Genomic DNA, 13599 nt, shown 5'->3' with positions numbered 1-13599 from the left:
CCATATAGGGCCGAGTCTTGCTTCAAGTGTTGCTAGGTGGACAGGTTTGTTCACCATCACGCGGCAAACCAGGCAAAGGTCAAGCAATTCTGCCTGGGTAAGGTTTGGCCTTTTGGCTGTGGCGCTGCTTTCACCGTTAAGGCTTAGGTTCTCCATTTGGGTGATTGAAAAAAAGATTAGGAATATGATATAGGTGGATAAAGGAAGGTTGTATCTCAAAGAGTAGTGAATAGAGAAAGATGAGCAGTGAGTAAGAACTGACGTTTGTAAAATAAACTTATATGACTCTATATAGGCATAGACAACATGAAAGAAATCTGCCTCAATAAAACCGAAATCCTCATGATCAATAAAATTAATTGAAAACCATAAAGACCCAGATACAAAACATATAGAAACCATTGACTCTGGACATGATTTATTCGGGAAAGCTAACAAAAGGAGCAGCAGATCCCATGAATTTGTATTCTACCTTGAAAACCAAATCAATATAATCCTGGTACAAATAAAACCGTGATCCACCTTCATTAAAATGACATCACGAGCCATTGACCTAGCAGAATCACAAATACACACCATGATCTCACTATCACAACAGCTGGGAAAAGGAAACAAAAGATCAACACTAAGTGATTAGATTAAGGATAATCAATCAGACAACATGATCTCACAAAGGACAGACACAGAAAAAGGGACCTTTGGAGAGAACAATTTCATTGCGGTCTCTTATATATATTATATTAACGAACGAGCTTGCTAAATTATACCTTTGATTTTTACGGGGAATTGTAGGTCATCACGTCGATTAAATTGATAAATATCCTTTAAATTTTAAAATCTTGTAATTACCATCTCAAAGTTGTGAAAAGACTAAGCCTCTCTTTGAATTGATGGGTTGTAGTGGAATGGAATGAAATGAAATGAGATCGTATATAATAAAATTCTATTGTTTGGATTGATGGGATGTAAACGGAATGGAATGGAACACAATGAAATCAATTCCATTCTATGAATTCTGCTCTTTACTCAAATGATTTCGCTCATTTCCAAGTGAAATTCCATATTTACCCTTACGCAAGTTAACTCACGTAGCGTGAGTTAACTCACGCCATTTATAGGAGTAGCGTGACTTAAGTCACACAGCGTGAGTTAAGTCACGCTACGTTACTTAAGTCAGTTATCAGCAGCACAGTTCCCTCATTTCCCAGATTTTCCAAACACGAAAATTGCATCCCAAAATTCGAATTTCATCAATCTTGTTTCATTCAAAGCAAATTTCGTCCACAACATCAAGTAAGTGATGATTATCCGAATTCTTTGCATTATTGTGGTTGAAATTTTCGAATTTGTGTAGAAATTGAACATTTTTAGGTTTTTTTAAATTTTGCTTGCATGTTAGTTTTGATGATTGTTAGTGACAAATTAACTTATGAATTATTGTTTAGATGTTGTTTAGGGTACAATGTGGTAGTTTAGGGTTTAGAAATTGCTAGATTACATAGTTGTTTGAAAATTGCACACTACGTGTTCGGTAAAATGCCTCAATGATATTTTTTTTGTTTTTTTTTTTATTGTTAAGGATGTAATTAGTTAGAATTATGTTTGTTAATGTTGATTATAGTTAATTTGATTGCAATGTGGTAGTTTATGGATTCAAATGACATTGTCGACATTATAGTGTTGTTGTTGTATTGTTAAAGATGACATGTGCGTTGCTGTCGAAATTATGTGCAAATGTGTTAAAGATTTTTTGATATTTGTGTAGATATGTATGAGCTGGAGAAGCCTGATAGGCTTAGGTTAGGGAGGATTGCCCCTACCGGTAGTGCACGTAGGGAGAAGCAAGCACTACAACCTCCAGAGGGTCAAGGTCGAGGTCGAGGGAGAGTGGGGGGCACGAGACTTGCTACCGTTGATGCTGCAGGGGGTCGATGTCACAGACGAGTCCATCCCAGATAGTGGACCCGACATAGTACCAGCCTGAGCAGCATTATCAAGAGCAACCTGATTTCAGCCGGGTTATCAGTACCATGTGGGGTATGAGTATCACCATGGGTATCATGCTCAGTTTCACGAGGGGTATCAGCCTGAGCAGCCTCCTCAACAGCAGTATGTCGAGGCTCCTCAGCAGCATGCAGAGCCTGTTATGGAGGACGAGGATGAGGGCTTTCCAAGGGGGCCTTACGAGTTGTCACTTTTACTGGACTTCGGTAAACACGTGGCATGCAAGCTTTGGAACGATAAAACTGTAAGTGTAATTTATTTTATTTAATTTAATGATTTTTTACTATTATGTCAAGTTTATTTTACTTAAAATATGTTATGTTTATTTAATTTAAGTATAATTACGTAGAATATGTTATGTTTATTTAAGTATAATTGATTTGTTTTTTACGTATAATATTCATGGTTTATGATTATGTCAAGTTTATTTTACGTACAATATTTTATGTTTTTTTCATGTTTATTTTACTTATTTAATTTTTTTTTTGTATTTCAGTTGCAAACAGATCGTAAGATGAGCTTAAGCTTTCTGCCTTGTCACTTCCGTTGCCGGTAGAAGCTAACCCTTGGTTCTGGGAACCGGTGGATAGATTCGGTCTAAGGCCCCTCCTTCTGACTAGGTACGACAACATCTCCCACGGGTTAGTGAAATTCTGGCACGCTAGACTTAAGATGTTCTAAACGATGTTCCAACACAAAACACAGTAAACAGATGTTGTATACGATGTTTAGAACATTAAGCTAACAAACATAAATAAAACAAAATAACAGACAGGAAAGAAAAGAGTCAGAGAGAAATTGTTAACCCAGTTCGGTGCAACGTCACCTACTCTGGGGGCTACCAAGCCAGGAAGGAAATCCACAAGTGCAGTCCGTATTCAAAAGCTCTCAGCAAACCACGTTTGCACTTATGACCTAGGACCTATCCCAACAAGACTTCAACCTAGGAACTCCTAGATCCGAGATCCCATCTCACTCCCTTACAATCTGATCACAAACCCCTGTGATACCCAAATTACAGACTCAAGTAAAATGAGGTTACCCTCAAAAATAACAACATGCAACCTTGCTTAAAAGCTTAGATGCAGTTCACAATCTACCTAACTCCTTGCTTAAATGCTTCAGAGTAGTGCACAATTTACAACTCAAAGTACAGTCCTAAACATGCATCAAGATGATACACGAAAGGCTCACAATCAAAAGACTCAAAACCTAAATAAACTCTAATTTGTAAAATGATGTCTTGAATCATTCTTTGGGTCTTGCAGCCTCTTTTTTTATACTGAAGCAAATGCGTCATCAACTCCATCAATCAGGCTTCAGATCACACCAGTGACTTATTACTCAATCAACATGGCCGGATAAGGAAACTCATAAAAAGTAGGCACATTAAAAGTCACATTATCATCACCTTAAAAAACATTCCTAAGTCATTACCATTCCCTTAGGAAATCACATCGTTCTGATCTTCTCATATCTGCACACGGTTTAAACCAACACATGTTGGCGTGGATTCCTTTAATCAAGCAAACGTGTGCGTAAACATAGGCAAGGCACAAAACATACATACCAAGCCTGGATGTTGGAACATTGTGTTCCACATCTAAAGTGAATATTTGTTTTAGGCAAAAGTGAAGCCAACATACAAATATCCAACAATCTCCCCCTTTGGCAAATTTTTGGCTAAAATAAATTAATGCCCAAACCAGTTAAATCAGAGAGATAGCACACGCAACCTTTCCTTCAATCTTCAAAAACAAATGCTTCCTTGAAGAAAGGTTCACATACTCAGATTTCCAAATAGATACCAAAATACAGTTCTTCAGTCATCACACATAATCCTCAGGACATAGAAGAAGTATATTACAGATCTCTGAACCTACTTTCGCAATTTTTCACAAATCAACATATGCAATAGTAGATAGGAGAAATAGGTACCATCCTTGAAAAATCAGAGCCTTGCAGCAGCGGACATATAAGGAAAAATAAATTCCTATAACATCCTAGATAGTCAACTGTCACAACACGCTACTCATAAAAATATAAGAAGAATAAACTCTCAGACAACATAAAGTAGCTTAAACAGGATGTTCCAACATCCACTGGAACATTCAGGGACACAAAATGTTACTCCCCCTCAAGGAGCACAAACAGATATCTTTTACTCCCCCTGAATATATGCATACTAGGTAATACATTGTTGCCAAACTTCAAATTCTTAGTGCAACAAGAGAACCTGCATACATAAACAGAATTCTTCATACATGCACACATCTAGAGCAGATACCAGAATCTGATGTCTCAACATCAATAAGCACATTATCAAAACAGCAGACATGCATAAATACTTGATTGCAACTAAATGCAGAGATGTGTTCCAACATCACCTGACACAACCATCATGGCATCTACTTTTACTCCCCCTTTTTAGCCATAAAATATGCCAAAATCAGAATACCAAATACTTAGATAAAACAGTCTTCAACCTGCACAGATGTTCAGAATATAAGAGTACCAAGATAAAGTAGAAAATATTCAGTTACAGACCATAACATATAAGGTGTTCAAATTATCCAAGGCATAACCCACAAAACAAAACAAAAACCAAACATAAAAGAAACAGAAAAAATCATTCTTCTGCCTCAGAGCTGCTCCCAGATGCTTCTTCTTCATCCTTGTCATCAGCTTCCTCATCTTCATTTTCTGCTTCTTCATTCTCTTTCTCAGATTCATCCTCATCATCATCTTCCTTTTCACTCTCACCCTCCTTATCTTTTGTACCAGTGTCCTTTCCATCCAGGTTATGGATCATCAGTTCAAACTTAGCCTTCCTCTCATCCAGCATGACATAAGTGTCCTTCAAGGCTGCAATGATCTCTTCCTTTGTCATAATACCTGTATTAGGAGCAGAAGCAGATGTTCCAACAAGATCTGGAGCATGATGATCTCTAAACTATTTCTGGTGGAAAGTGAGAGGAGATTCCCTCTTCATAGCCAGATCAGCAGCAGAGATGATAGTAGAGTGTTGACTCAAAATAATCTTACACAGCAAGGTGGGAAATGCAATAGGCAATTTTACAGCATCAGTCTTAGCATGCCTCATGGTCTGATCAAACACATACCTTCCAATGTCCATCTTAGTCTTAGTTCCTACATCATAGATGAACATAGCTAAACCTGTTGCAATGTCTGAAGAGTGAGTGGTGGGAACCCAATTAGCAGCACCAATTCTGTTAAGAACTGCATACTTCATACTCAGCTTTCCAGAAGAAATCTTCCCTTTCTTTGGCCAAGCTTTCACCTTATTGGCCGTGATTTCCTTTCATATCTGATTATCAGCAGCTTCCACTTCAGCAGCCCCTCCTTCAACTCCTAGAATGTTGTTGATGATGTTGGGGGAGAAGTTGACACATTCTCCTCTAACGTATACCCTTTGATAATCTTTCCTGAGAGGATTATCACAGTTCTTAGGAATGTTCACCAGAAATTCTCTAACCAGCTTTTCATAGCACTCTCTTAGCTTACACACTATTTTCTCCAGACCAGCCTCCTTGATTAAACTCATTACCTCTTCAATCTTTAAAGCTTCTTCACTTAACTCTCTTTCTAAAGCAAGTCTCCTGTGGAAAATAAATTTCCACCTCTGAGCAAAGCTTGGAAGATGAAAGGACACTTTGTCAATAGGGACGTCTTCTACAGTCGGTAAGTCTTTCTTTACTTCAGCTTTCTTGGATTCAGAAGGGATGATGTTTGGCACATCCATCTCAGCATCATATTCTAATTCACTTGAAGAGACAACCTTTCTTTTTCTCGAACTACCAGCAGCAGTTTTCACCATCACTTTACTCCAACCTTTCTTGGGACCAACACCAGCAGACTTTGTCCTGCTTTTGGGAGTTTCAGTCACAGCGGTATCAGTCTTCTTAAAAGTTTTGCTAGCAGAAGGAACAACCTTTCCTTTGTTGCTTCTTAATCTCTTGGCCATGCTATCACCAAGGGTCTGTACCTGAGGAACATCCTCCAGATTGAGTTTATCAACATCCACCACATCTTTATCACTTTTAACTGCTTCTGTGTCATTTCTTCTGGAATCATCACCAGAGTCACTACCATCTTCTTCCAAGGGTGAGACTAACTCTCATTACTATCAAGTTTTGATTCATGAAGTTTAATCAATTGAGGTAGTTTTAGGGATTTGGGAATTAGGGTCAAAATCATTAAAATTGGAAGATTTTAAGTGAACTTTATGGAATGGATGTAGAAAGATGTTAATTAGTCGTAGAAAACGTTTAGATGTTGATTCCTGATGATTTAGAGGCTTGGGTAGTGAAAATTGGATGACTGAGATGTGAGAACAGAGGCCTGCGACACAGTTCTGTCATCGCTCGCCTTGCGAGTAATGCAGCTCGCCTCGCGAGCAAATGCTTCCCGCTCGCCACTGCGAGTAACCGAGCTCGCCTCGCGAGTAACCTTTTAGCTCGCCGCTGCGAGTAATGTTGTGAGCATCGCGAGTTCCCCTGATGAGCTCGCCATTGAGAGTAGTGTAGCTCGCCTCGCGAGCTAGTGCAGTACAGATCTGCTGTTTCACAAATTCTTGCAATTTTGACTTGTTTCTATGATGGGGTAGGTTCTGTTGTATAAATGAAAGATGTTGGTAATTTAATTGCTGTTCCAGTAGTGTTGTTTGATGTGATGAATCCTTGAGAATACTTGTTAATGAATTTAACGTTAAAGATGAAGTTGTTGCATTAGAGTTGTGTCGTTGCATAGTCAGAGATGGGGGCTTAATGCCTGACAGGTCCTTTATGACCTTAGAGATGGGGGCTTAATGCCCGACAGGTCCAAATATGACCTTAGAGATGGGGGCTTAATGCACTGGTGGTACCACATGCATGTTGAAGCTGTCTAAGAGTTGTCGTTAGAGATGAGAAGTTGTTGTTGCATTGTAGAGTCGTCATAACATAATATAAATGATGATTGTTGAGATGTTGTTGTTGTTGATGATGTTGTTGTTGATCTAACATTAAAAGATGATTACATTGATGTTATATAAAGATAAATATATATTTGTTGATATTTATGATGATGTTGGTTGCTTTAGTTTATTAAATGATGTTAGGTGATGAAATTAATGTTAATTATATGCTGTTGACTATTCTTTATGAATTATTATTTGCTATTAATGAATGTGAAATCTCACCCCTTATGCTTGAAAATGTTGCTCTTCGTATGGGTAACTTGCAGGTAACCCAGAATAGTGCAGTAGTGAGTAATCTCCGCCGTGTCGTCTAGGATGCTCTGATACGTAACGGGATGAGGATTTGTCTGATGCATGTTTTCCTTCTTACGTATTTCTTTTTTAATAATGTTGAAGTACTTTATGAAGACCATTTAAGTTGTTAAGTTGTGGCCTTTTAGTGCCAATGATTTTATGTGATGATGTAAACTAAATTCTGCTGCATTTGATTATTGAATTTTATAAAGATAGGTTGTTTTAATAAATAGTATTTTCTATTACTATAATTGTTGGAAATGTTATATTGATGAATGTGATGCTCCGTTTATGATGATAAACTCTGATATTTTTATGAAAATTTTAAGTTGGGAAAACGGGGTGTTACATTATTCAAAACATCTAACCTTAATTTTTTACCAGAACCGGTTTCAACAGAGTTAAGAGTAGAAACAAGGTTACCTTTTTCTTCAGTGGGTGTTGCAACATCAGAGGATAACTTGGTGCCTTCTTCACCAACAACAGCAATCTTTGTAGAGATATCTTCCTTTGTGACTTCAGAAGGAATCTCCTTGTTATAGAGATCCGTCATAGTTAGGGCAACTTTTGACTCACCCTTCTTTGCAGTCTTCTTCTTCTTTGATGAAGACTTCTCAGCAGTTTTCTTCATAGGTTTTGGAGGAGGAACATTGCTGAGTGGTTTGACCATCTTAGGAGCAGAAGAGCTAGTTTCACGTTGAGCAGCGTCTTTCTTTTCAGAAGAAACAGAGGTGTCGTTTTTGAACTTCATCGCGAAGTGAAGATTTTGAAATCGAACGGAGAGAAGGAAAAGAAAGTTATGAGGATTGGTTGAAGAAAGAAAAGAGAGAACGGTTTCGAGAGGTTTGAGAAAAGAGAAAGAATGACAAGGGTTAGGAGTGATTTGAGTGATATGATTGCGGTTGGTTAAGTGATGGAAGTTAATTAGGGAAAAACTGCCTAAATAAGTGTGCACCAATGAGTAACTTAAAACACAACCTTCTCTTGCACGCCTGCTCCTAGTTAACTGCTATAACTTCTTCCTAAGAGAAAAGTCCAATCTGTCCTTTATCTTTTCAAACTTTCTGAGATCCAACAATTCTGTACATTTATCAATCATTTCTTCTGTAAGGATGTGGCTGATTTCTATTCCAGGGATTCCACTAAAATTTTTCTAAATTTTGACCTGATTAATTTCTGAAGATATATCTCCCTGAGAATTTCTTAACATGCCTTGCAAGTGTGATGAATTTTGACCTTTCTGATGTTTCAACATCCTATTTAACATGTCAGTTTGATCTTCTGGAATCCATTTGTAGCAGTTGTTCTTAGTTCTACTTCCTCTCATAAGTACCAGTCCTTCCTTATTAGTTACCCTGCATCCAAATTTGTTGAAGCTCACTTCCAGACCTTGGTCACATAGCTGACTCACACTGATTAAATTTGAGAAGAGTCCTTCAACAAAGAATACATCATCAAGTCTGGGTAGTTTATTACTGATCAACTTACCTTTACCTCGTATTTCTCCCTTGCCATCAACCAAAGGTAACATATCCTTTCTCACAAGGTCTTATATATTCAAAATAGTTGTTATTCCCAGTCATATGCTTGGAACAACCACTGTCAAAGTACCAAACATCATTAGATGTTGACTTTTCAGAAATGTGACCTACCAGACCAACATTGACATTCTTATGTATCCATTTGTAATTAGATTTTCTTGGATAGCCATATAATTTGTAACAGAAAGGTCTAATGTGTCCTTTTTTCTTACAATGATGACATATCCAAAGACGAGTTGTCCTTTTCTCAAGCAAATGTTGCTGTGAAGGTTCCAACATTGTCTTGTTATTAGACGTGCCACCCTTACCTGAAGTATCACGAACCTTATTGCATTCATTGGGTTTTTATTTTCTCATTATCCCATAATCTTCCACAGCATATGCAATTCTTTTGTTTAGTTGTTTTTGATTCAGAGGCTGATAATTAAATTCTATACCTTTTGCTTGTGTCTTGCCCTCACCTTATATAACCTTCTCCAGATTAGTAGACCCATTTTCCATTAGTTCAGCCTGTTTCTTGAACTCTTCAATTTGTGAATTTAGACATGTTATTTCAGTACTGAGTTCAGATACCTTTGTCAGAAGAGTATTTTTTTTCTGAAAGAAGTTGATTATTTATTTTCTTTTGATCTCCCAGCATCTTACAGATTTCTGTACTTCTGGCATGCAAGTCCTTATAAGCAGTAGCTAGAACATCATAATCTAATTCTTCATCACATGACTCATCATCAGAATAGACTCTTCCTGTTAGAGCAGTTACTTTTCTAGGGAACATACCTTCACTTATTCTTTCTGATCCATAAGCAACATCCATATTTTTCTTCTGTTGATTGTACAAGTTAGTACATTCTGTTGTTATGTGACCAAAACCTCCACATTCAAGACATTTATCTTCCTTGAATTTACATCCTTTGTCCTTTTGATTCTCTCTGATGTTGGATCTAATGTTCTGACCATCTATCATGGGCTTCCAGTTTGCCAAACTTACAATTTTGTTGAAAAGTTTTCCAAGTAGCACTACAGACTCGGCCAAGTTTTCATTATTTTCAGAATTTCCTTGAGTTTCTTTAATACCAGTAGAAAGAGCATTATTATCTTTCTTTTCAACCCTATTGTTGATAATTATTTCAAAATTCTAAAGGGATCCAATGAGCTCTTTTATCCCCAATTTAGAAATGTCCTGAGCTTCTTCTATTGCAGTGACTTTCATGTCAAATCTTTCAGGAAGAGACCTGAGAATTTTTCTAACCAGTTTTTCTTCAGACATCTTTTCCCCAAGAGTATTAAAAGCATTAGCCATGTCAAGAATAGTCATGTAAAATTCTTGAATACTCTCATCTTCCTTCATAGTTAGTTTTTCAAACTGAGTGATTAGACGATGTAGTCTATATCTTTTTACTTTTGAAGTTCCTTCATACGTAATTTCTAGAATCACCCAGGCTTCTTTAGCAGTCTTGCATTGTCTAATCACTCTGAGACTCTTTGATCAACCCCATTGAAAATAGCATTCAGAGCCTTTGAATTAGCAAGTGAAGATTCATCCTCCGCTGTAGTCCAGTCTTCCTCTGATTTCAAAACACTGGTCTTGTTTCCATCTTTGTCAAGTGCCACAGGATGTTCCCAACCTTTTACCACTGCTTTCCATGTTTTGTTGTCAATAGATTTAAGGAAAGCACTCATTCGTGATTTCCAGTAATCATAGTTGGTTCCATCAAGCAATGGTGGACTGTTCACCAATTCTCCTTCTTTCTTCATATTGCCAGAATTAATCTCCTCTGGATCTCACCCAATAACAGGCAGGGTGCCTGCTCTGATGCCAATTGAAATTCTGGCACGCTAGACTTAAGATGTTCTAAACGATGTTCCAACACAAAACACAGTAAACAGATGTTGTATACGATGTTTAGAACATTAAGCTAACAAACATAAATAAAACAAAATAACAGACAGGAAAGAAAAGAGTCACAGAGAAATTGTTAACCCAGTTCGGTGCAACGTCACCTACTCTGGGGGCTACCAAGCCAGGAAGGAAATCCACAAGTGCAGTCCGTATTCAAAAGCCCTCAGCAAACCACGTTTGCACTTATGACCTAGGACCTACCCCAACAAGACTTCAACCTATGAACTCCTAGATCTGAGATCCCATCTCACTCCCTTACAATCTGATCACAAACCCCTGTGATACCCAAATTACAGACTCAAGTAAAATGAGGTTACCCTCAAAAATAACAACATGCAACCTTGCTTAAAAGCTTAGATACAGTTCACAATCTACCTAGCTCCTTGCTTAAAAGCTTCGGAGTAGTGCACAATTTACAATTCAAAGTACAGACCTAAACATGCATCAAGATGATACACGAAAGGCTCACAATCAAAAGACTCAAAACCTAAATAAACTCTATTTTGTAAAATGATGTCTTGAATCATTCTTTAGGTCTTGCAGCCTCCTTTTTTATACTGAAGCAAATACGTCATCAACTCCATCAATCAGGCTTCAGATCACACCAGTGACTTATTACTCAATCAACATGGCCGGATAAGGAAACTCCTAAAAAGTAGGCACATTAAAAGTCACATTATCATCACCTTAAAAAACTTTCCTAAGTCATTACCTTTCCCTTAGGAAATCACATCGTTCTGATCTTCTCATAACTGCACACGGTTTAGACCAACACATGCTGGCGTGGATTCCTTTAATAAAGCAAACGCGTGTGTAAACATAGACAAGGTACATAACGTACATACCAAGCCTGGATGTTGGAACATTGTGTTCCACATCTGAAGTGAATATTTGTTTAAGGCAAAAGTGAAGCCAACACACAAATATCCAACAGTTAGTGTGTGCCATGGCTGAGAGATGGCATCAGAAGACCAGCAGCTTCCATCTTCCTGTTTGGGAGATGATCATCACACTGGATGATGTGGCTTGTCTTCTAGGCATCAACGTCGCTGGACGGCTCATTCAGGAGGATGAGTTAGATCATGACGATGATGTAGAGCTGATGGTGAATCACCTGTTGTTTCCGATGGAGGACACGGTGGAGCAGGCGAGTAATAATTCAGGAGCCTTTGCCAGTTACACGACCCTGAAATAGCGTTATGAGGAGCTGTTGAATAGGTGCAACCATTTGCTGGGGGAGGATTTATCAAAGGAGGGGGAGGAGGAGCTGAGTCGTATTACGCCCGCCTGTGTCAAGGCGTCAAGGCGTTCTTGTTACTCTTGCTTGGCTACACCCTTTTTGCCGGCAAGAACAACAAAACTATCAATCTGTTGTGGATGCTTGCGATTTGGGATTTGGATGACATAGGCACGTGGTCGTGGGGCGCGATGGGACTTGCTTTCTTGTATGAGCAGTTGAATCTTACCTCCAACTCAAATGTTGGCTCCGTTGGTGGTTACATGAGTTTGCTTGTGGTAATATATTTTTTTCTTCTTTTTTGAAGTTAAACGTAAATGTATAGTTTCTTGTATGACACTTGTGTTCTGATATAGATTTATCTCTTTGTGTTTGCAGGGATGGGTTATAGCTCACTTCATACATGTGGTTCCGAGGTTGAGATATCTAGATTACGACCGGAAGAACTTGTATGTGGGTAGATGGAAACCTCAAAGGGGGTTTAAACATTCTAATCACTTCAGAGACTTGTTGGATTCGATGGAGAATTGTCATGTCACCTAGAGGTCGTACGAGCACCGACGAGATGTGACGCCTTTTTAGGACGTGTGCTGGTACTCCGGATGGATCATGGCCGGCAAACAAAAGATGGTGCGTCACTTGCCCGAGCGGTTTCTGAGGCAGTACGGTTATGTTCAGACCGTTCCCCGAGCGCCTACTACGATTATGCCTCTTGCCCCACCAGATGTGGCTGCTGCCTTCTTGGAGTTTGCTCTGTATGTCATTCCCCAGCAGCATAGGGGTGCCCAGGTCCCAGACGATGAGCCTTGGAAGCATTTAGATAGGTACGTTAGGTGGTTCTACCGTGTATCCCATCCTCTCATCGTCAACCCTGCTCCAGAGCCTGACATTGTCATGCCGAGACCTGACTACCAGGATATTCTTGTTGACCAGGAGTGGGCCAGACATCCTCCTGATCCATTGCAGGTCATTACCAGCATGCGAGGCAGGGTGGAGCATGCGATGTAGATTCTAGAGGTGGTTTCAAATCCACTCTTCTTCGGCATTTTGAAGGGCCTTCATACCGATTATAGCGTGTTTGAGCAGCAGCCGGTTCCGAGGAGGAGGTCTAGGAGTCCACAGGAGCAGTAGTACTGTCTTATTTTAGGACTTGTTTTTATTTTTTTTTTAGTATTTTTATGACATTTTGTTGGATTTGGATGTAATACATTTACATTTGCGCGGTTGCGCCTCTTTATGACATTTGCGTTAATTTTCGTTAAAATTGCGTTTCTAAATTATGAATGAATGAATGAATGCATGTTCTATGTTTTATGAGTTTTGGTTGAATGAATGAATGGTTGTACCTATGTATGGTTTTAATTTTTGAGTTCAGGGAACTAGGCAGTAGCTACTGCTGTCTGTTCTGGTGCGCACAGAACCAGTGTGAGTTAACTTGCGCTAGTGTTAACACTAGCTTGACTTAACTTGCGCCAGTGTTAACATTAGCGTGACTTAAGTCACGTAAGGGCATTTTGGACATTTACTTTGGGAATGAGCGAAACCATTTGGGTAAAGAGCAGATTTCCCATTCTATATCATTCAATCCTTCAATTTTTCATTCCCCACAATTTGGAGGGTATCCAATGGAATAAAGCTTGTGTCT

At 38.7% G+C, this 13599-nt stretch overlaps 2 protein-coding genes across 2 annotated transcripts; one reads left to right on the top strand and one right to left on the bottom strand.

Moving 5' to 3' along the window:
* Positions 1-8429: 8429 nt before the first annotated feature.
* LOC146899086 (uncharacterized) lies at positions 8430-10165 on the bottom strand. The gene is made up of 3 exons (XM_085736686.1): positions 10050-10165; positions 9463-9926; positions 8430-8824 (listed from the first exon to the last, which is right to left on the bottom strand). Exons 1-3 carry the CDS (start codon positions 10163-10165, stop codon positions 8430-8432), a joined length of 975 nt encoding a protein of 324 aa, XP_085592812.1.
* A 2398-nt stretch (positions 10166-12563) lies between these two features.
* LOC146899085 (uncharacterized) lies at positions 12564-12962 on the top strand. The gene has a single exon (XM_085736685.1). The coding sequence runs from the start codon at positions 12564-12566 to the stop codon at positions 12960-12962; it is 399 nt and encodes a 132-aa protein (XP_085592811.1).
* Positions 12963-13599: the final 637 nt, after the last annotated feature.

Source organism: Medicago sativa, chromosome 8, assembly GCF_051527215.1.
Source record: "Medicago sativa cultivar Bolivia chromosome 8, Bolivia_mono, whole genome shotgun sequence".
Classification (NCBI taxonomy): Eukaryota; Viridiplantae; Streptophyta; class Magnoliopsida; order Fabales; family Fabaceae; genus Medicago; species Medicago sativa.
Note: the sequence above shows the minus strand (reverse complement) of the source record. Positions and strands in the feature narration are given on the sequence as shown.

Coding starts and splice junctions, on each gene's coding strand:
- LOC146899086 (XM_085736686.1), bottom strand. CDS start 10,165: ATGAAGGAAGATGAGAGTATTCAAGAATTTTACATGACTATTCTTGAC. Junction 9,927..10,049: donor CTGGTTAGAAAAATTCTCAG/GTCTCTTCCTGA, acceptor TATCAACAATAG/GGTTGAAAAGAAAGATAATA. Junction 8,825..9,462: donor TGCCAGAAGTACAGAAATCT/GTAAGATGCTGG, acceptor TGAATATATAAG/ACCTTGTGAGAAAGGATATG.
- LOC146899085 (XM_085736685.1), top strand. CDS start 12,564: ATGGCCGGCAAACAAAAGATGGTGCGTCACTTGCCCGAGCGGTTTCTG.